Here is a 23,691-nt window from a genome sequence, read left to right as displayed (position 1 = left end):
TAATTAAGTGAGGAACTTCTAAGGTGACAAAGGTTCTACTGGAGCACCAAGAAAGGCTTAATCAGTGAAGATAATCTAGACATAAGGAAATACAGATAAATTGCAAAAGCCGGTGATCTGTCATTTTTCCCTGCACTTCTGGTACATATTTTTCTCTGTATGCTCCTGTCTGCATGCCCAGAACATCTACACGTCTTGTCTTCCATGTCCAAGAATGGAATATTTTTCTCACAGGGACATGGGTCTCTCATATGACAGATGGCAAAATGCAGGTGCAGGATTTTGTTTCAGGAATAAAGTTGGAAAGTAATACAACCAGTCACTTATAAAGAGGAGATTAAATTCAGCCCATGTTCAGGGTAACTTCTTCCTTGCTCCAAAATAGATGGGTTAAAAAAAAACCCCAAATATATCCTTTTCTTGATGAAAGAAGGCTCAGCTCCATTGTGGATGCCAAGAAACAAACCAGGTTTTAAAATCCAGCTTCTCCAAAATATTGGTGTACTTCCAGGAGACAGCTGGAACTCTTGTAATTAAAGGGCAGCATAAACCAATCTGAGTTTATTAACAGTAAATACAAAAGACATGTTGTTGATTAGGTTGGTCTGAAGAATTGTGTGGAAAAGGGAGCTGGAATGGGCCTGTGTGATTCAGGATTCCTTGGTAAATAATATCTGCTGTGGCTACCTAGCTGTGGTGAAGGGACTGTTAGCTTTGTACTGGGTTATTTTTGCCTTGATGCTCTGGAAATATGTAAGCATAATCCTGTTTCAAGAAAAGCCATTAAAGAGGAGCATTTGAGTTGGATAATAACCGTGTATTGCAACAGGGAACGTAGTCGTATGCACAGGATTTTGATAATACAACTGGAGATAAAAAGTGACTTTTCTCTAAGGCTATGGCAGTTGGCAGTTCATCAGCAAGAAGGTGACTGGCAGTAGTGTTTGTGTAGATGCCACGAGTGTTTATAAATAAATGCAAAGGAGGCATTTTGTTTTGTTTACAAAGATGCCTAGAGCTCCATTCTACATAGAGGCACTGCTGTAGATGTCTGGGGATAGGCCTATGAGGTGGGAGTGGAATTTGTACTCCATTTCTACAGTTAAAACAGAAATGGCAAGAGAAGATAAAAAGTGAAAATTGTTCTTGTCATTCATGATACACAGCTGTGCTCATAAGGCCTAAATAGTATGTGGTCCCAATTATCCTGAATAAAACATGGATTGTGCTGCTTGCCTATGTAACAGTCACAGTCCTTGTGCTTATAGCAGTGATGAAATTAATAGTAATAATTACTGATTAATAATTCATCATAGTTAATAGGTAGTAGAATGGTCAGCTATTACAGTAACCTCAGCTAAAGTAGTGCTTAAGCTTAAGGAAAGGTGGTGCTATCACTGAAAAGCAATTTGCATCTTCAGAGTTGACACTGTCAAGAAATATAGTTGTCAACTTGATTTGCGGGTGCAAACAGTGAACACCATCTGCTACTGGCAGTATGTAACCAAAGGATGAGAGGAGGCATAAGTCAAACTGGTAGAACAGGAAAAGCTGAGTAACTGGTTGTCAACCCCTTGTCCTAGGGGCCTTTTCTAGGTATCCTGATACCTCCCAGCACCTGCACATGGTGCTGGTGTGCTTCTGGCTGTCATTTAGAAGACATCTATTGTAATGATAATTTCCATAGTCTTCTCAAGCTAGCTGTACTAGGAAAAGGCATGCAAAGACATTGTAATTATAAGCACATTAAGAAGTGGTCTTTCACACTGCTGTTTCTTTAAGCATTCTGCATTGTTAATCTGTGTCCTGATTTAATGCCAGCCAGCAAGATGAGCTCAGCTACAGGGCAGACTGAGTGTGTGTGCTCCGCTGCTGGAGGGATCCACACTGTACATACCTCTATCTAGGTATCTATGTCTACAGGCATATCTATATGCATATATTTATCTTTGTATCTATAGCTATACATATCTTTGTACCATCCCATCCCCATCAGGCTACTGGATTTGGCAACTTGCTCCCAGTAAGTACTGAGTAGCTGAATTGCCCCTTTAGGATGAACTATAAACAAGTAAATGATCTTCCAGGTTAAAGAACAGGAGCCCCTAACAGGGCTGCAGATATGCTTGATCCTCTTGTAGGATAGCATACCTAAATCAAGAGTTCAAGCCAATAAGAAACAAGATTTGTGACAGAAATCCTGGGTGACTGGATGAGTTGGTGCAGCTGAGGAGAAAAGCTGATAGACTCACTGTTGGTTTGGCATTGTACCAAGCCTGTGCCTCAGGAGCACTGAGGACCCATCGGCTGATGTCCCAGCCTGGCCCATCCCCATGGCCCTGCCCAGCCATCCTGGGGCTGTGTCCCACCCTGGTCACCCTCACAAGGCCTCATCCTGATGCTGACCCTAATCTGGGCACAGACTTCCCACTTGACTCATTATTAGGAACTTGCCTGGTAATCTGCACTCCTGGCTGGACCTGTCCACAATCTTTGGGTCCACCCTGCTTGCCTTGCTCCAGAGCAGTGGGACTGGGGCTCTGGCTGGCAACACCCCTGCTCCCACAGCTCCATCACTGCTCATGGCTGCAGCTGCACCTCTGTGCTTGGGAGGTACAGCCACTGTCAAGTACAACATCTTCCAGGTCTCAGGAGCTAAGTGTGGCCTCAGCAGGGTTTCTTTTGCTTCACAAGACTCTAGGTGCACAACCACGTGTTCAAAGGCATTGGTGTCTATGCCAAGGAGACAGATATGCAGACCTGCAAAACAAATTATGTCTGCACAGACCCTTTCAGCAGACAGAGGTTGCCTCATGGAGGGACAGGCAGCTTTCTGCAAGGAAGTACCCCAAAGAACCCCCCATCTGTGGCTACTTTTTCAATGGACATCTTACCCTTGGCTTCCTATTGATAGTGTATCACCACTGAAAACTGGCCAGCAGTTCAGCATGGCCATTAAAATCACACCTCTCCACTCTGTTTTTGAGCATCCACTTAGTTGATTCCTGCCATGACAAACCTGGAGACACCAAAGCTTTTGAGACCGTGCCAGTGGCTGGCTGCAAGACACACAAATATCATTCTGCCCCTGTATAAACTGAAGAACATAGCATGAAAAATAGCTTGCTATAAAAAATTAAAGCATATTATCTGTTACTGAAACAAGACCCCTTGTTTAATATCATTGGAGAGCACAGAAGGCTACACACAGACACATATTGGTGCATTCAGGGCTCTACAGAACGCACTTCTCGCATGGTCTTTCCCTTTTTTGTAGCTGTGATGCTCCAGAGCAGCTGGAGCAGTATAAACTACAGAACTAGGATTCACTTCTGTTATGAAACCTCATGCTGCAATTCTGGTATATAAGCCATAACTGTCCAGCTTTGAGGCTTTCTCTGGTGGTGGCAGACTCAGGAAAGGTTTTTGCCCTGTGTACCAGGAGTGGTGTCAGGCTCCAATTTCTCCAGCCACCTGATTTGACCTTACAGGACTGAATCAAGACCATGAATCTGTTTCTTCTTACTAATACCATGTAAGACATCAGGCACATGAAAGAAATTGCTTAATTTGGAAGGATGGGAACACAAAAACTATAATATGAATAAAATTATATAAATATGCTGAAAAGCAGATAATGGCTGGAGCCAAAAGGGTTGGAGAGAAGCGACTGGTGGCTGCATGTTGCATTACAAAGGAGAATGCTGAAAGGAAAAGACGCTGCCAATGCACAGGTAGACTGGCATACCATAAACAAGTAGTTGGATGTTACTTCCCAAAACCTGGAAAATGAAGCTGCACCTCGTCTGGACACTGCTCTGGAGCTGGAGGTGTGAGGGATATGGTAGAAACCAAAGCTTCTGTTAGAGAAACAGCTCCCTAAATAGGCATAGTTGAAGAGATGTCATTTGGTAGTGGGAAACATCTCTTCACAAGCTGCATTTGCTTGTTCAAAGCCTCATACATTTCAGCCTTGCTTAAGAAAGGCATTCTTTGTCTGATGCAGAGCCAAACCCCCCTTGTTCTGGAGTGCAAAGAACAATGGCAGTGGGGTGCAGGAACAAGCTGAAATCCCCATGTTCATGTACAATTTGCCTGTATTGCTTGCATTGTACAAACAAAATGGAAAAAAAAACCCCTCAACATGCATTAGCTATGTGCCAGTAGTACATGATCAAACACTAAGACATTAGGTAACTGGTCCAGATGCTTAGATAGAAATTATGCAAGATAGACACCTACACAGAAGATCAATTCCCTGTTTTATAGAACAGGATACAGCTCTGTTTCAGGATAAATAGCAGCCTCATGTATTGTCATGCAACGTGATAGCAGCACCTCCTTCAGGGTAGCTGGTGCTGTTTCCAACAAGCAGCAAGAACCAGCCACACACTTTTGAAAATAGGTTTTTCACTAGTGAACAAGAAAACAAATACATCAACATTGAAGTTAATGAATCGACTAGACTTTCCTTTACCCGCTACCCTTAAGGTAACAGTTATTAACAATTGTTATGGTAGATGTTAACACTGGCTTTCAGTTTGTTTTGTCCAGCAGTGAATAACCTTCACTTCTCACTGAGAGCCAGCAGTAAAGAAGCATTTACGATTGGCTTTTCTAGCAAATAAAGCTACAAGTTGTATTTTTAGCAACAGGTGGTTTATCTCAATATCCAGATAAGGGTGGTGAGAGAAAGATGAAAACAGGACACAAGTTGGTCAGTATGCTTATGGGTCACCAGATTTATATTCCCTCTGTGGAGCATCAGTGAAGCAGTTAGAGCAGCAGAGGTCAGCAATGAATTATAAGCAGATGCCTGGATATTTCAGAAGTCAAGACTCACTGGGTGGACATATTAGTGTTACAGTAGCACTACTCAAACAGCCTTTAACTGATCTCTCAAGCCACTACCCTGCCAAAGAATAACAATGAAAAACTAATCATGTTTTGTGGCCACAATTCAATGCAATATTTTGAAGAGAGCAAAACCTGGACAAGTTCTTATGCTGTTGGCTCTTGAGGAAAAATCAACTGGCATAACGAGATTTTCTGAAATAGAATTTTACACTAGGTACAACTGATTTTTAAAAGGTACCAATCCTCTTGCAGCTACTGACCTGAAAGGGTTTCTAGTAGACCTTAGCAAAGGAATTAAGAAACACACTTGCTTTCTCTTTGAAGAGATCAGGAAATTCCAAAAACTGAACTTGCATGTTACAGTGCAAGCCAGAGCAAGCCTTGCTGCAGTCAACATAAGCAAGACGCACTGCTCTCCCTCTGTCCACTGAATTACTCACATCATCTTAGAAGGCCATCAGATTGGCATGGCACAACTTCTCCCTTTGCAAACCCATGCTGACTCCTCCCTGCCACCTTGTCGCTAACATCTTTGGAAACAGCTTCCAGGAGGATAATCTCCATCACCTTCCCAGGCAGCGAGATGAAGCTGACTGGCCTGTAGTTCCCCAGATGCTCTGTCTTGTCCTTCTTGAAGACAGGATGGACATTTCCTGTCTTCCAGGCCTCAGGAGCCTCCCCTGACTGCCACGGCCTCTCCGAGATCATTAAAACTGTCCCCACAGTGACACTGGAGAGGGACTTTCAAGTGAAGCAATTAACTGGAATTCTCTTTACCCCCTCACTCCCCCCCCCCCCCCCCCCCCCCCCCCCATTGTAACTGCTATCAACTCCTGTTATGCCAGATGCCAACACTGAATCTCCATTCTGCTGTTCCACCAGTCAAGAACTTTCCCCTCTTTCTGACAATCAGCAGCACAGAGCAGGTTAGGAACAAACTTTAAACACAAGTCACATCCCAGTTTATCACAATGACAACACAAAGCAAAGGCCAAGACTTTGGGTACCTGCTTTCACTGTTGAGAAACACTAGAAAGTACCAAAGGCTGAACTTTTCTTTGACCACTCTGGTGCAGGCTGGAGAAATTTAACACTTCTTCCCTTTGCAGGCTACAAATTGGTCAGCTTCCCATGGGATCAAAACCTGTGGAATTTGCTGGCATTTCATGGCTACCAGAAACTCACCCACTACCTTCTGCCCAGACCACAAGAAGGACTGCTCTAAAATACAGGAAGAGTCTGGGAACTGATTATTAGCAAGACCTCAACCCTAGTCCGCAATCTTAACAGAACTGTGCTTCAAGCCTCCCCAGAGGAAAAGGACACAGACGCATGCTGGCCATTTGCCTGGCCTCCAGGACAGGATGAAGATGCAGCTGTGAACAAAGCTGAAGTGAGCAGAAGAGAGATCTGGGGAGTTATATGGGCAGGGAAGGGGGTGGAAAGCAAAGTCAAGAAGGGGTACAATAAAACAAAGACGTATACTAGATTACAAAGTTTATTAAATATCAAGTTGAAACAGAATATCTGGAATTAAATACCATGTATTAGCTTCAAAAAAAACTTATTCATATAAAAAGGAAGAGTGTCACAGCAGCATTCATTGCTTTCCTCACTGCCTGTTAACTCAAGTCCTTGAATTAGTGGGTAAAACCCGCAAATTTTTCCAGTCTTAATTCATCTCAGTACAACCATTCTTACTTTTCCAGAACTGGGGCTTTGTTGTGTAATCGCCCGATTGCTAGTGACTTTTGCAGACAGGAAATGACAACTGCAGATCTTCAGTAACAACAGGTAACTCCCTGAAAGAAGTAGAACTGCTTGTTTTGTTGACATAAATGCCCCACAACAGCCACCACATCATCAGCGGCCACCAGCAACAAAGAGATGGGCTGTCCTATCACACAAGTTTTGGAAAGTACTAAACAGGCTCAGAGTTGATAGATTAGCATTCCTTTTTTCCCCATATGAAGTGTTTCATGTGCACCACAGGTGTTGATGTAGGAACTGCAAATGTCTAAAGCTGCAGCGATTTTTAATACAACAATCAACATGAATACCATGAGAGGCAATGGGCACAAACTGAAACACAGAGGTTCTGTCTGAACATCAGGAAACACTTTTTCACCGTGAGGGTGAGCCAGCACTGCCCACAGAGGCTGTGGCGTCTCCATCCTTGGAGATGCTCAAAAGACAACATGGTCCTGGGCAGCCGTCTCTAGATGGTCCTCCTTGAGCAGGGGGGCTGGACCAGATGACCTCCAGAGGTCCCTTCCAACCTCACCCATTCTGTGGTTCTGCGATACAAAACAAACGTACCAAAAAGACCACATAACTTTCTTGGCACTACTATACACTCACAAGTAGTTTTAAACCTAAGGCGCATAAAGTGACAGCAACGTAAAGTGCCCTGTTCTCCAGCCTGAACACTGGTAAAACTTTCAATTTCGAAGCAGAAATATTCGCTGCATCAGGACTGAAGCAGCGGGCTCCAAGCACGTCAAATAATGTCCTAAGCATTAAAATAACACTGGAAACATTAAAAACACATAGAGTGAAGGGATTAAACAGAACAAAAGGAATGCTTTTGTTAAAACACAGAACATGAGTGGAGCAAAATAATGCATCTACCTTAATAAGAAACATTTTGACAGTTCTGTCAAGCTCAAGAGTGAAGAGTAGCCAATCTGCCAGTCAGAAAAAATAGATATAGTTCTTAGTGTGAGTGCAAAATAAAACAACTGTGCATCAATAAACCATCAGGTAAGTGCAACGTGCTTGACATCCATTTAATAGACTTAGAATTTATATTCAGATAATAAAAATAAACATGTTTTCACATCTGAACAATCTGAAGGATGGGAAACCACAGATGCACTATGTAAACAAAATTATTCCCCGAGCCTTTGCCTAGCATATTGTTCAAATCAGATAATTTTTGGTTAGAACATCACGGTACTCCTGTATTGCCCTGGAAAGGGGATCCTGGTCAACATGGACATTTCTTGAAGATCCAGTAGATCCAGTTTCAAGTTCAGCAGTGGCTAGGGAGAACAGAGACAAGATTCCTGGTGTTACTTTTATAGTAGACAGGGCCAAGTAAGTCACTGTAAAAACATTTTGGGTAACTGGAGAGACTACAATCCAGACAGATTTAAAACTTCCAAAGGAACATAACAATGACAGGGCTAGGCACAAAGGGAGAAACACATTTTTTCCACATGTGCTTATTAGTCAACAGTACTTTTAAAGCTAGTGAAAGACATTCCAGAGGCCTCACGCTGAACATCTTCAGGGAACTGCAAAGCAGTGACTCTGGAGGAACAGCTGTGAAATGGGTGGAATTCCTCTTTGGACACCTGGCCTTACATTACAGCCCATGTTTTATGCTACCTATTACAAGCATTCAACTCACGTTTGCCTAAACACTACTGAACGATCTTTTCCTAAAGGAAGGCTATCTTTTGTCACTGATTATATTCTTCTTGCTTATCCAAAAAAGACCGCAACCTATAAGCTACAAATATAAGCAATGAATAAGACACATGGCAAAAATCAAGAACTAACAGCAGAAAATGTGTACGGTATGGTTTAGTGCTGAATGCACTTGATGTACACGGAAGGAGAAGTAACAGCTGAAGTCTACAAAAATCTTTTCCCAGGGCTTCTTCTACATTTGATATATGTGCTTGGGGATTAACTCTAGCGAAAGGTGACTTCAGCTTAAGCCAAGTGTATCTGTGTGGGGGAAACGGGTTAGTTTTCTTTGTGCTTGGTTTTTTTCAGGCAACCGCATAACATTCTACCCAGTATGTTGGTAAGCAGGAAGTTTTCACATTCAAGTCTAAACTGGAAAGCTAGCAGAAAAAACCCCTGTGCTTAGCACAAGACCTTGACAGCTTTCAAGCCATTCTTTTCAAGAGTTAGGAACAGTCATCTGTTTCCTTAAAAACAATCCTAACATAAGGACACATTACCCTCTTCAAGTTCTTTAGTGATTTTTTCATCCAGTTCCCGCCGTACCTAGAATTATATAGAAAACGTACAGTTAGTATTTCATAAGTAACCTTTTTGTAACTTTAAACTTCTAAAACAATCTTAAAACCCCCACGTAACATGTGATCAAAACTACAAATACCATCCCAAATACAGACATCTTGGTTTGGGGTTTGATTTTTAATGAAGAGAAACTCTCGGTCAGCCAGGCTGTAGCAGTCTCATTGCTGAGCAACACTAACTGTAGCACAAAACAACCTGTAACTCACCAGCTGGACTATAACCGGGCACTTAGAAAATATACAGGAAAGAAGCACAGTGGCGTTATTACAATGAAGGTATGGCAAAAGTCTATCATCAAATACACGAGCAGAATGTCAGCTAAATGCTGAGATCCGCACAAATGCCATCCATAGGGACAAATTCAGTTGAGGCTGGCTTCTGCAGCTTCGTAAGAGAAGCGCAAAAGCAGCTGCGGCAGGATTGACATACACCATCGTATAGAAAAAAGCATGTGCCGATATTCTTCTTTTCTCCACTTTAAGATGGAAAATTGAAAGAGCTCCTGCAGACCACGCCAGGATTCTTCTTTGTTGTTATTGCCAAGACCACGACACGCATAGAATATAAAAACACACATGACTTTTTCTTGCGAACTTTGTACGAAGAAACTATAGCAGCAGCTACGGCTTCTACACAGCAAGAGCTGTGGGGTTTATTATGTAACCAGAATCAGCTTAAGGAGCACTTACTCCTTTCTCCCCTAGAAGGTGGTTATTGCTACCAGTTAAGTTATTCTCACTTATGATTCTGACTTCAAAGTCTTCATAAGAAGAAGTCAGCTCTTTTGAAGAGTCATAGTCCAAGCGCTAGATGCTGTTGTTTACATTTGATGATACTTGTGGCTCCTACATTTTTTCCATCAAGTCTGTGACACATAGAAGTGAATTTCAAAATAGATACCACACAGCTTCCAGGCCTATGAGGGCCACGAAGATGCTGAAGGGCTTGGACCACGTGAGCTATGTGGAGAGGCTGAGAGCTGTGACTGTTTCTTTACTGGAGCAGAGAAAGCTCAGGGAGACCTTATCTATGTATATAAATACTTGGTGGGGTGAGTAAAGAAGATGGAGCCAGACTCTTGTCAGTGGTGCCAAGTAAAAGAACAAGAGGAAAGGGCACAAATCAAAATAGAGGAAATTTCATTTTAACATAAGGAAATTTGGGGTTTTTTCCTTTTTAAATTGTAAGCGTGGTCACACCCCGGAACAAGTTGCCCAGAAAAGGTTGTGGAGTGTCCATCCTTGGAGATGTACAAAACCTAGCTGGACATGACCCTGAACAACCTGCTATGGCTGACCCTGCTTTGAGCAGGGGTGGGGCTGGACTGGACGATCTTCCGAGGCCCCTTCCACCCTCGCCCATCCTGTGATTCTCTGATTTTAGTACTGAATCCCTGGGGGAATAACTCTTTATTTTATGACAGGAGCAACATACCGCCACCACCACAAAGAACTGAAACACTGTACAACGTACTCCACAGGCAAAAGCCTCAGGAAGGGAAGCAATCTGCATACCCTCGCAAGAGGAGCAGTAACAGGCAGTAACTCCAAAGGCCAAAGAAGTGGGGCCGTAAACCAGCAAAGGGGAGGGAAGGGCCCTCTCGCCAGGCCTACAGGGATAGCTGCGACCAAATTCACCAGCTCCTCCAGGAGGGCCACCACGCCGTGGTACTTCCTTGGAATAGTCTGTGCCTTCACAGCTAGAAGAGGGGAGCACAGAGCTGAAAGAACAACAGAAAAGGCCCCCCCAAATCCCCAAACCTCTAATTGTTTTCAAGCAGGTACAAGCAGCAGCAAAATCCTGGGGAGAAGGGACCTCCTAACACATGAAATGAGACAGAGGTAACAGAAAAAAGCAGGAAAACTAATGCCTAGACCAAAAGACGACCCAAACCCAGGGCCCATCCTAAGCAAAGCAGCAGTAGTTGAGGCGTTAGAAGAAACCACTTTCCCTGGTTTCTGGCGCCCTCACCATGACCAGAAGGTCCACAGGACCCTCCGCAACATGTGTGGATGCATCAAGAGAAGAAAAAAATCTTGTTTTCCTCTTACTCATTCCAGTTACATCTTTGTGAATCTCATCCATGCCCGAGGAAAGAGAAATAGGTGGAAATAAAGCCAACACACGGATTTCTGAATAGGGAATGAAGAGCCAGGCAAAATACACCTTTGAGGACTACAACTTGCCTCCACTGCTCTTCCCCCCAGGCCCCTGGAAAAGGCATCACAGCTGACTATCCCAAACCTCCCGAGCAGGTCATTCTCTTCTCACTGCACATCTCTCCAGGCAGTAACATACTGGGTTCCCTAGCAGCAGTCACCTTCTCAAGAATTCTGTTTCAGAAAGCAGTGTTGACTTCTACTTACCCACATGGATTGTTTGAGCACAGAGTAAGTTGGATCCTGTAAGACTCCATGACGCGATACTTGGACTCTAGCAACTCAACTTCAGAAGAGTACTGGTACTCCAGACACAACCGCTGTTACTACCAAGAACTTTTTGAATATCAGAACTGGCAAGGAGGCTAAACCAGCCTGCTCCTATAGTTTAAAGAAGTTCCATTGTAACAGATGAAATCCATGCACTGTCACCTTACCGTGGTAGTTAAACATCCGAAGCCGCAACATTACAAATACAGAAAGCATGAAAGTACTCTGCAGCAGTCATTCTTTCACTTGGACAAACTAGCAAGTTCAAAATATTTGCAGTATTAGGAAAATGTGAACGCATCAGTAAGTTTCAATCAGAACCTAACAGCATAAATAGCCTAAACGTTTCCAGCACAAAATACCACCCAACATTAAAGAATGCTGGCTACAAACCTGGTCATGTATCTCGCTGCAGAGGAGAGAGAGAAGAACAGATTTTTGATTAAGGAGCTGAAGAAGAAAGAAAAACGGCCTTAAGTTCAAAGGTCTTCAGTGAGAAGTAAGAACATGGCCTACACGTAAACGAAGCAAGTAAAAAAGCTAACAGTGCAAAGACTGCTACAATACAAGAGTGCAGATGGAAAATGAAATCAGAAAAGGAACAGAAATTGAGAAATAGAGTAGGAAGCAGACATTCCCTTTCTCACGTGATGTAGGAAAACTGGTTTCATAAATCCATTAACTCACACTGGTTGTAGCTAGCAGAGTTCACTATTATTTTCTATGTCAAGACACCCACATTCATTTTCACCAGCCTTTGGCACAGCTGTTAGGATTTAAGCTTCACATTTTTTAAACCTAACAACAAGAACTCCAGTCCCAAAATCTCCTTGCAGCACTTGCAGCAGACATTCCTCGCAGCAGTTCCCAAATTAAGGCACACAGACCACTAACATCATATTTGTGTTTCATCTGCTTGATTCAATTTAGTTCTGGATGGTGACATGCCAATTCACGAGCAGTTAGGGAGTCAGTAGACCAGATCATAAAAGAAAAAAAGGCCCCGTCAAAGATCTCTCTACTCCCGTAAAGAGCAGGCAATACACACGTAGCGCTTCTTCCTCTTGTTCGCAATCAGCATCATTTACCAATGTTTTTTCCAGCAGTTGCATGGACAAAGAATTAATACCAGCATTTTGAGTCACAGCAGTGTGAAGTATTTTCACCTCCTTGCCCCTGAAGCTATTTCAAAGCTTTTGCACAAACCAAATTTACATAAACATCCTCCTCTTAAGAACGAGATGTCCTGTACTTCAAACAGCCTTTCTCACCTTGAGGAAGCTACTGCGAGAAACACTAAATCTGCACAGCGAGCTTCGACTAAAAAAAGAAGCGCAAGGTGACTGACTACCTGAGGCATACTGCAATTTAAGCTCCTTAACTCCCTGTCCTTACGAGCTTTAGTGGCAGGAGCATTCGTAATCTCCAGCCAAAAAAGCACTGCTCAGCCTGAATTTAAAGGCAATGACAATTCTGTAGAAGGGAACCAGGTTACTGGAAAAAATCTGAGGCATAATTCAAGCAAACAGTGAAGTGAAGAGAAGGCTTAGAGTCAGAGAAACTCTTCTGTCTTTAAATAATCTGGTGAACAGGCAGAGTACTAAGCAGCACAACCTGCAAAGCACTTCAAAACAGACTAAAACCGTAATCTCTGCACTCTTTCCTCATGTTCCAACTTGTCTCCTGAATGGCACAGGACTCCTGCAGAAATGACAGCACAGACTGTGCATCTCGTAATTTTGCATTTGGAAACTGATGGAGATTCATCACCCATTATTTTATGCAGAGGGATACATACGGTTTTCCCCTGTTGTTACTTCCTGACTTAAAGCCCCGTTTTCCAGTTCAATCCTCTTCTTGTAGACGCACGTGTCAGGAATTCTGTCCTTTCAGCTCCTCAGAGATACGGTATGGCTTCAAACACTGTTAATGACATACTGCACCCAGCTGAGGAAACTGAAACCAGCAGTTCTAAGTGAAATACCCACTTAGATGCATGTCCTCTAGCAACTACTGCACCTCTGAGAACCCTGCTTCTTTTTTCTGAAGCACTCTTTCAGAGAAGATCATGTTTTCAGACTTTGCTGACTACACTGAACATTGAGTGACTTGGGGCTACAGACAGTGCCATTACAATTACTCCCAGTTGTTCCCTAACTGGTGATTACGGGAAGAAATATCATGAAGGGACATGCAGCTGCATTTAGTAACAGAGAGGATAAATTCACACTGATAATTCCGAGTCCCAGAGACCAGCCTTCTGCTTTGATTGAGGGAAAACAGGCATGCTGGGAATTCCAGCTTTTTCTTAAGACAACCTGGTAGAAATGGTAAGAAATGGCAAAGTTCTCTGAGGATTTAGCCATAGTTTTACTCACCTTCGTTCAAGGAAGAAAACTTTAGAACTTAATACTGTATTAGAAATAGAAGCTAATCACGAGGAGACAAACTGTGTCTAGTAAGAGCAAATTATCCTCAGCTCCTCTCTTGACACGAACTAAAAGTCTCTGTAGGTTGTAAACAAGATCACAGGGGACTTCAGGGGATTAAGTCCTACTAACAAAACTGCACTAGGATGGAGACATTTAGGTATATAAGAAAGCCCCCAAACTAACAAAACCAGACCTCACCTCACATCAGTAACTGGAGACTGGGGAAATGTCATACGTAATCGTTCTTCAACTTCCTTCAGAGTCTGCTCAAGGCTGACGGGTATTTTTGTGTTCTGGTTTTTTATTTAAACCTTAAAAGCGAAGCCTCAGAAAACGGTACCAAAACTTAAAAGTATTCCCCAGCACAGCAATCCATCACAAAATGAGAGACATGCTCTGCAAAGAAACTTTATGGGTGCTGCTGAAGTCAGGACACTGAGTGAGAACCGTATCGCCATCCTCAGATCTAATGCACACTTTTCTTGGAATTAGCTCAAATGTTTGGCACAAGTATATTTGGAAACCATTTTTCACAAGACGCTGAAGCAGCCTATATAATGATTTGAAATATATATCTGCATATATTAGCATCGGTATAAAAACCAATGAGCTATGAAGTAGCCTTTTAAAATATTTAGTCTCTGGAATATACTGAAGGGAAGCTAGTAAACCAGTAAAGGTATCTATCCTGACATTGACAAAAACTTTGAGATGCCCAGAGACTTCCAATTTCTTCTGGAAAATTAAGATGGAAAGGACTACTGGAAGAATGTTGCTGTAATTCAGTTAAGAAGCACTGAGTACTCCCACTTTCTCCCCCTTTACTGTCTTTTTTTCCTGTTTCTTCTTCTTCAACAAAGGCACACCTGTTAACCCTTTTCTTTTAAACTAGGGCAGTGTTTCTCCTAGAAGTGTGATGGTTTCCTCCTTTGCCTTTTTCTTCTTTTAACACCTTGCTCCCACCTCTCTGTCCGTTCTTTTCCTCACTTGTTCCCTGCTCCCTACCCCTCTTGTTCCCTCGTCCTGGCCTTCTCCTTATTTCACTTTTGCAGTGGGTCCCTGAATTTTGCCTCCTTTCTCCTGCTTGCCTGCTGAATAGCCCCTGCAGATGGTACAGTACCAATTGCCTCCCGAGTTCTTTCCCTAACCTATGGCCACCCTCTGACCTGAAAAACACATTCACAGTGATACAGAATCGTTCATCTTAACTGCCACTGCTACGCATTACCTACACTGCTTTGTCCGTTTTTGTTTTGTTGGGTTTGGGCTTTTTTTTTTTTTTTTTTTTTTTCCTTAAACCAGGTGCAGTATGTAGTCACATTGTTTACATGGATTCTTTCCAAGGTGGGTGGGACCACTGAACTGAGATGGACTTCAAAAAAGTGAATGAATACTTCTCACATTCATTCAGCACCAGAATGCACGAGGGATAGAACACCGACTGAACACAGAAGCTTGTCCATGCCTCAATCCTATGCTAGGTGGGAAACTGATTACAACTATTGACATCTGGTTTCCAAGTCTCACAATATAACGTTCACCATTCTGTGAGGCTTGTGCTATCACACTGACTGCTAATTACAGGGCATACTTTGACCAGAAGTATTGCAGAGGTTGCAGCATTGCTGCAAAATCAGAAAGCTGTGAAGACTTCCTGAAGAGGAGCTAATTTTACCTGTTCATGTAATAACACATAGCAGGAGCTACAAAAACAAATGCCTCCTACACATAGTATACACCCCCGCACTGAAGGATAAAGTGAGAAATCAGGCGATCCCGTTCATGTCACCCTATTTTTGAAGCATCCCTTTATTGCTATTCATGTACTAAAACAAGTTCCAGTGAAGAAACCGCGAGAATGAAGATCAGTCAGGAAGGAAAAGGCGTCTCAAACAAAGATGTCTGATGGGATTTTGCATTCCAAGTTAGCCATTTTAAACAGGTCATACATACTATACATTAAAATTTAATGAAGAGCTTAGCTGGGAACTTCCTATGCCACAGTATTCTTTACTACAGTTCCTCTTGTAAAAGAATGTAGTTACACAGCTCATTATTTAGATTTCAGAATTTTGGGGGTTTTGAGCACTCTTGGAAAATTTGTACAACCCCGATGACCACAAGTCTTCACCCCTACCACATACAGTTGTGTACTGTTTTGATGATGAGCAACTGTTTGGGCATATTAGACCATTGAGTTTGGAACTATAAATGGATTCTAACTTCAGGCTAAAAAGCATAACCCTGCTTACAGTTGTAGCAGTAGTTGAGAATAGTATTTCAAAATTCTTACCTTAGCCACATAGGCTTCAACCCTGTTCCTTGAGGATAATGCGTTGCCGGTTTGGCTGAGGAAGCTTCCTCCTAGACTTAGACTTCTGTTCAGTGCCAAATGGTTGCCAAGAGGTCCCACTTCAGTTGAATACAGAACTGGACTTGCAGCCGGACCTCCACTGACAATGCTGCTTGCCATGAAAGGTCTGCTTCTATGGCGCTCCTGAAGGAGCTTAGCATTGGCTTCTGCTAGTCTCTCATTAGCTCTGAAACATTCAGAAGCATACAAAGAATTATCTTTGGTAATGACACTTTTGCAAAGTCACCCCCCAGGTCTTTGACTATTCTTCGACTTCTGAAAGTGGAAGGGATTGAAAGCATCTCAAACAAGAATATAATTTGATCTGAAGGCTTTGCGGGGAGCCTATTTCTAGGAAGTCACACTACCTGCAAGGAGCAGCAAGAGTTACCAACACTTAGGACTTCTCAGCATTAGGGCTTCAAAACAGTCTGTGAACGCCATGTGTGTGCACAGCTTCTTCTGAAAGGTACGTCACCTGCATAAGAACTCTGGACTACCCTTCCTTTCCCAAGGAAAGCTCAAACCTCAGACATGCTGCTAAAATGGAAGCCAAAAAAAAATTTAGGTTTGGGTTTTTTTTTTTGCTTCACAGAATCAAATTCTGTTCTCTGAAGTGCCTATCCTTATTCAAGCAATAAAGGACATGAAATTTATCTTTTCTGCCACACACAGAGTACCCTATTAATGCCATGATCAGTGGTGTTACTGCTGGAACACTAAAGTGAAATGAAGACAGTTCTAATGAAGGGAAAGGGTCTTAAGCTACTTTCCTCGGAAATATGCCTTCTCATGCTTACCTACATAACGCTGCCAGGTGCAGAAGAGGGATTTTAGGAGGAAAATGCATGAGGAAAAAGTAGTATCTGATTACCACTCCAAAAAAGCATAAACTTACCTTTCCAGTTTATCTGCTAGCCGTCTTCTTATTTTTACTTCCTCCAGGTACAGCTCTTTGTACCGTTCCACTTCTGCCTGCATGGATTCTTTTTGAAGAATACTGTCTTGTTCCCTATTTTTTATCCTGTCCAATGCACATTCAAGATCTCTAATTCTGTCTTGTAGCTGGTTTCTCAGTGAAGCGAGATGACTGCCTCTGATTTGTTCTGATCTGTCCTGGGAGGCTGCCTGCGTCTGAAGCAGATAACGCACTTTCAACCACTGCAAAGAAGAAGAGAACTCTCCCTGCCAGTCAATTGCACGTACCCAATTTCAAGGGGCCCAGCTTCACTCAGTGAGGCAACTGTGCCTCCTCACTACCATCAGCAATCAAGGCAGAACCGTGGAACGACCACATTAAATAGTTCTTCAGAAAGAGCCCCCCTCTTCGCACTGTTGTTCATCAAAGCTACTAATGAGAGAACACCACCTCTGTAGGACAGGGCATATAGAAAAGGATTCCTCAAAGAAATTATAAGGATCCCTCATCTCCACGCCCCACCCCGCAACTGTGGCGACTTCTTTTCTGAGCACTTTTCCCCATACAATGGCAAAGGAGGACCTGTATGCCTGGCCATGACAACTGGAAGTTACAATACCCATTCAAGGATGAACACGACCAGCAGACAGTGATAACCCCCCACCCCACCCAAGAACTGCAAAATGGAAATCTACCTTGGGCAAGCTTTTGATTCAGGGACCTGCAGGCACATTACGCACACATGAAAGCACTCTTGCCCAACCGGATTCTCTTCTCCCACTGTCCTTTACGAAGGACAGAAGTACAGCACTAACAGACACAATCAGGCACCAAAACTAAAATACCAAAAAAATGACAACCACAACAAAAGTATGTAATAGAGACTACAGACACTCGTGAGAAATTCACTCGCCTGCAAAAACAGATTGACTTCTTGTAGTTTTTGTCTTATCTCTTGTCCGGCTCGTTCTTCCATCTCTCTTTTATATTGTTCTAGTTGGCTGCGATCCACCATGTTAGTCTCCAAATGATGTTTGAGGTTAGCCACCTCTTCTTTCAGCTGGCATTTGCTCTTCTCCAGTTTCTCATGGTTCCCACGCACGGTGGACAACTCTTCTCGCAAATCCTGATTTTGTGCTTCTAGCTGCATGCATTTTTTAGACTCTCTCTCCAGCTGCTGGGAAAGTTCACCAACCTGTAGACAGCAAAAAGAAAAAACCCACCCCAAAAAACGGGGAACTCAGATCTACAATTACTCAGTTCTGTGAAAATCAGTAAAGGGCTTGGCCATCGAGGCTGTATTTACCATCTGCTGACTCAGTATTAAAACCAAAGTGAAACCAGTCTCTTCTTTGAAAACAAGAACAGCTTTCACAACATTCCTGATAGGATTCCTCAGGCTCCCATCCTTTCTCAGTTCTTCTGCAGTAGGTATCAAGAGGACCGAGAGGTACCAAACTAGCAGCATTTCACGCATAGGGCTAAGTGGAAAAGCACTAAGGCTATTCTTCCATGAGATGCTCATATGCTCACGGGAAATCACACACACCCATACCTAGCCACCTTCTGGTTTCATCAGAAACAACACGTGTCATGCTTTACAGGAATGTGTTGACATGCTGTCAACACAATCAAAGCTTCATTACAGAACTGACAAGGCAAGAAACAGATGCTCTTTTTTTTCCATTACACTGAAAGATTTGTAAATAGTGGTTCAGAACACAGCTTTTACAGCGGTGGTTGCAGGAAGACATATTCTCTTTAGGTCGGAGCCGCAGTCTGTTTTCAAAAATTTGCAGGAAATATCAGACTTTCAGTAAGTCCCAACGGTCAACTACAGCTCTATCCTCCTCTTCCCCCCTCCAGAAACATACATTTTCTGTACCTGTTGAAGATCAAACATAATACCCTGCCTTTTTTTAATAAAAGTGGAGGAAACCATACTAAACGCTTGAAGCAAACTAGACACTTGAAAGAGTCTCTAACAAAGTAGAAACTTTAGACTTATCTAAAACCGCCTAAATGTAACGCCCTTCCCCGTCATTCGAAACAACTCTCCAACAGAAACACAAACCCACTACTAACTTCTGGACTAAAAATGAGCCACTGCAAAGGCAGTTGACTCATTCTACAAGGCCTTCCAAACACGAACGTAGCTCTGAAACATGGCTGCTCTAGCAACAAATCTGAGCAATGAGCGGAGAAGTAGATAAAAGGTTACGTGCTACTGAACAGCCAGAGCAACCTCAAAAGCACTTCTGGGAACTCTACTTCTGGGTGCCCATGACACGGCAAAGATGGGCCGAGACAGCTACTGGCGAGCAATAAGTTACAGAATGTTTTCTGCATCGCCTCAACTGCATCGTGCCCTGGGAAACAACACCACCACTTAGAAAAGCAAAACCTGAACTGCCTTCTGCTCAACTCCTGCCTAAGACAGAGCTCAAGGGGTGACGACCTTGGGCAAAGCCAACTTCATACAGTTGTTCCCAGCAATGGTGGTGTTAATTCCCTCTCTACCAGAGAAGGAATTCATCTGTAAGACCTAGAAGACGCTGCCATGGCCTCAAGCTGCAGCCAGGCCTGTGCCGAGCCTTACTGCTCTCAGCCCGGAACCTCACCCATGGACGTGACATCCTGGTAGGACTGCAGTGTCCCCATGGACTGGCCTGGCGCTCTGCACTCTTGGCTGACCCTGCTTGCTGTCACCGGACCTATTCTGCTCTTCTTGGTGAGGGCCTGTGGGACTGCCCATGAGGTCATGGACCCTGCCAGCCTTGCTGCGACTCTCGGCTCGCCCTTCCTCTACAGAACAGCCTGCCCTTGACGTGCCCTTGCAGATACTGCTTTGCACATTATGTTTTCATCTTTACCCATAACGATAACTACATCAGTTACAGACATCTCCTACTGTAACAGTAGAAGGAGCATCAAGAAAAGGCAGTCGCTTCTAACATGCAGCAAAGAAAAAAAAATCAACAGCATGAAAAGTAGTACAGGGAAAGAATAACACAGGTTTTTCAAAAGAAAAAACACCACCACCAAAAACCCCCAAACAAACCAGAGCTCACCTTTGTTCTTAATCTACCAACTTCATTGACCGTTTCAGAATACCTGTTCTTCATTTCTCCCTGCAAATTAAGCTGGGACTCCATCTCTCTCTCCTCATACGCCCTTAGGTTCTTCGTAGCTCTGCTCAGAAGCTTCTTCAACCTGCACACCAAATTAGTCAAGAAAACAATGAAGCAAAGGAACAACCGGCCTTTTTCACAGACTCTTACGTAAACAGCGCAGACATGGCTTGCTTCATCTTTAACGTGCTTTACACACCAGCAATTACTGAGAAAAAAACAGCATTACTGTGCCACAAACCGCCTGAAAGGCCCAAATTTCACCTGAAAGGAGGAATAAAAGACTTCCTTCCCCCCACCCCCAGGAGAACTGCAGGGCAACCTGCATTTGCAGTTCTTTTGGCAGCTATTGGAAACTACAGGCTCCTTGCGCAGAAGCACCTTGCAAGAACTAACACGGGGCTTGAATTTTCTCACAAACAGTTACGTACTCCTGTTTTTACATTGAAGTTCAATAAAGCTTGACTTCTACTCAGGGATAGCTCTACACCATACTAAAAAGCCATACCTCTTATAGTCTTTCTGCAGTTCGATGTTTCTTTTCATTTCTTGGTCCAGACGCAGTTCGACTGGGCGTTTCAACTCTACCAGCTTCTTCACTTTCTTTCTTTCAGTCTCACACTTTCAAAATAGAAAAGATACATGACACACACAGCGTAGGAACAGTATCTACGCACAGTATATGCATCTAACATCCTCCACAGAGAAGCTGCAGTATGCCTCTATCTGTTAGCCAAGTTCCACAGAACGCCAAGGGACAAAGTTCCTGAGAACAGTTAATCACTTCGGGTTTCACATCAAACAGGCCAACACCTAACAACAGAAACAGATGACCCCACTGAGGCAAAGGCTCTTCTAACGCTTCAAGGCAAAAAGGTGGAAAAGATGCTGGAGGACACTTTCGGCAGTTCCCCTACTCACGACAGGGATTACATAAGTTTGTACATCATGGGAGAACACAGATCAATCTAAAGCTTTCATGGGATCTTCAATGACCAGCAGGCAGGGGCTTGCAGAGGAATTTGATCTTTTGCAATTCTTCAAGGTTGCATTTCCCTCTGCTATTACCTCCCTCTCTCCTCTGGGGGCATTTACTTATTCACATCTTGTTCTTCCTCTTGGTGTTTTCTCAGCCAAACCAGAGGAGAGCTGGCAGCTGTTTTGACTTTGTACTTCCATTTCTCCTCTACAGAAAAGGAGAAAAGGGAAGGACTGCCCCTTGGAAACTGGCAGCCATTTCTTGTTTCCCAAGTACTAGTTCATTTGCCCAAAATTCCTTCAGTACATTTTTCTGGAAGGCTTTTAAGCTCCCACTACCCTGAAAACATGCAGCAGCTCCTCCATACATTGCACTGGAAACATGAAGCATTTTAAGCCTGCCCAGAAACCAAGGCGTCAGAAGATGACCAGAAGGAATCCAAGAAATAACTGGGGAACTGCAGCCTTGCTCAATGTGCTCAACTGATAGCAAACCACATTGGGAACTCTTCCCAATAGAACCACGCCACAATTTACACAAAGATACCCAGCCAGCTTTTATCTGCTTCCTGGCTGATAACCAAATCGCAAGATACTCACAGCCTGAATGGCAAGGATAACAGAACAAGCTGACACTGTAAGAACTCAACAAAAAGGTAGACACAGTTCTCCAGGGTATTGGCTTGGCGTCTGGAGAATTTTCTGGGCTCACCTGTTCCAGGAGTTCAGCCTTTTCTCTGTCAAGCTGAGCAACACGCTCTTCAAGGTGGGATCTTGACTTCAAGTGCTCTTCCCACATGCTGTGCGAGTCCTTTGATGTCAGAGGCAGCACATTCTGCTTTTGCATCTGTGAAAGCAACAGCAGCAAAAGAAAAAACTAAGGTGACTGGAAAGACAGCACTGCAGTAGAAAGCAGTAACTTAAATGGAAACAGGTCTAAGCTCTCCTCTCCTCATCCAAGATCTACAGTTAAGGTTAACACGGAGTGTAGAACACACCTCAGGAAACAGAACCAAGAGCAGCAGTTGAAGCTGGTGGAAAGAACGAACACCCTAGAAGTGACAAGATGAGGTTGCAACTTTGGGGGATAAGATGACACGCACACACGCACACACATACACAAGATCACCCTACAACTTTCTTCCAAAGGTCCTCCAGAGTTCCTAAGGATACATACTTTTTAATATAATAATTCCTCTAGTGCCCACCACAGAAAATACCTTACTCTCACTGCTTCTGTAACAGCGGTACGTCTCCTGAGAGCAAGGGTATGTTTTCAAATCAGCAATGCTATTTACGCTTCTACCCAAAGGCACAAATGCATTTGCTTAACAAATGCATTTGAGTGGAGCGGAACTTACAGATTCAGTTCAAGTATAAAGAACGCAAGTTGACTAGCTGCTTTTAGAGGCATTCTGTAAGAAGGGGGGGGGGGGGTGGGGAAAAAAAAAAAAAGATGTCTACTGATCTACAGAAAGTCATGAAAACCTCAGCACAAAGGCTTAGATAAAAAATCCTTCGGGGGTACAAACTTCTCAAGTGCCCTTACAGAGTAGGCGAAATGCTATGTCTTACGACAGAAGCTAACATGGTCTCAAGGGCAAGCTGTGACAAAGCTGCAAAGTAACATGGATATCTCCCAAGTCCAGTCTCCTCTCTCAGCTTTCAACCACCGATCTCCCCCCTGCCCACAACATCCATCCTGTCTGTCATCTGCCATGCCTTAACTCCAGTAGGCAGCTAAGCACCTCACAGCCACTTGCTCACTCTACCCGGGTAGGATGGGGGAGAGAATTCAGACAAATCATGCTGATGACCACAAGTATCTTGCACACCACAACACAGATACAAAATACAGCAGCAGGGGAATAAGGACATTTACAGCCTTTTCCCTTGAGGGTGCCTTGCCCTAAAACCAGAAGGGTATTTGTCAGCTGAACTGTGTCTACACAGCCCACCTGATCTTTTCGATTACCTGCACACAAAAAAGTCGAAGACTAAACCCGTCATTCACAGAAGCCATTCATGTACCTGCTGGTGGAGGTGGTCCTCTGCAGCTGCCTGTGCTGTCTGTAAGCTAGTTATCGAGTCTTCCAGGCGGTTATGAACCTACAGAAGCATTAAAAGAAGCAAGAAGACATACTATGATGTTCCAGACTGAAGTTTACACCTCATTACCAAAACCAAATATTACATACGCCTCTTCACCTCTTTATTCCTACAGTATTTACACCTAGCACCAATAATCACAATGGCCTTAGTTTGATGCCCCTGTAAAACTGGTAGCAATCATCACGTCTGCCGTTTACTTCAGGGAGAGAGAACACCATGCAAAGAATCTTCAGTGAAAACAGGCAGGAGTAGCTTTTCCCATCCGCAGTAGATTTGAAAACCATGCCCTACTAACCAAAGAGGAAGGACCAGCATCATGACTGCCTTCCCTTTTCTCTTGTCAGTATCAGTACATCACAAAAGTTCAACCTTCACATGTAGTTATTTCTGAACTCTTTTCAGCATTAATTACCAACTACAG

The 23,691-nt window shown here is 43.4% G+C and overlaps 1 protein-coding gene across 4 annotated transcripts in view; it reads right to left on the bottom strand.

The window, feature by feature from the left end:
• Positions 1-6,341: 6,341 nt before the first annotated feature.
• The window catches only part of LOC115341726 (ankyrin repeat domain-containing protein 26-like), a 59,281-nt gene continuing 41,931 nt past the window's right edge, over positions 6,342-23,691 (bottom strand). For 2 of the 4 annotated variants that reach the window (XM_030015125.2, XM_030015127.2), the window contains 10 exons: positions 23,190-23,267; positions 21,871-22,005; positions 20,689-20,801; positions 20,121-20,262; positions 17,963-18,244; positions 17,029-17,264; positions 16,071-16,317; positions 11,739-11,795; positions 8,835-8,880; positions 6,342-7,901 (listed from right to left, as the gene is read on the bottom strand). In XM_030015125.2, the coding sequence (XP_029870985.1) occupies positions 7,780-7,901; positions 8,835-8,880; positions 11,739-11,795; positions 16,071-16,317; positions 17,029-17,264; positions 17,963-18,244; positions 20,121-20,262; positions 20,689-20,801; positions 21,871-22,005; positions 23,190-23,267 (1,458 nt within the window). In that variant the 3' untranslated portion in view covers positions 6,342-7,779. The remainder of the gene's footprint in view (positions 7,902-8,834; positions 8,881-11,738; positions 11,796-16,070; positions 16,318-17,028; positions 17,265-17,962; positions 18,245-20,120; positions 20,263-20,688; positions 20,802-21,870; positions 22,006-23,189; positions 23,268-23,691) is intronic. The other 2 variants (XM_030015126.2, XM_030015128.2) reach the window with 1 other exon arrangement.

This window comes from Aquila chrysaetos, chromosome 5 (genome assembly GCF_900496995.4).
Source record: "Aquila chrysaetos chrysaetos chromosome 5, bAquChr1.4, whole genome shotgun sequence".
Taxonomy (NCBI): Eukaryota; Metazoa; Chordata; class Aves; order Accipitriformes; family Accipitridae; genus Aquila; species Aquila chrysaetos.
Note: the sequence above shows the minus strand (reverse complement) of the source record. Positions and strands in the feature narration are given on the sequence as shown.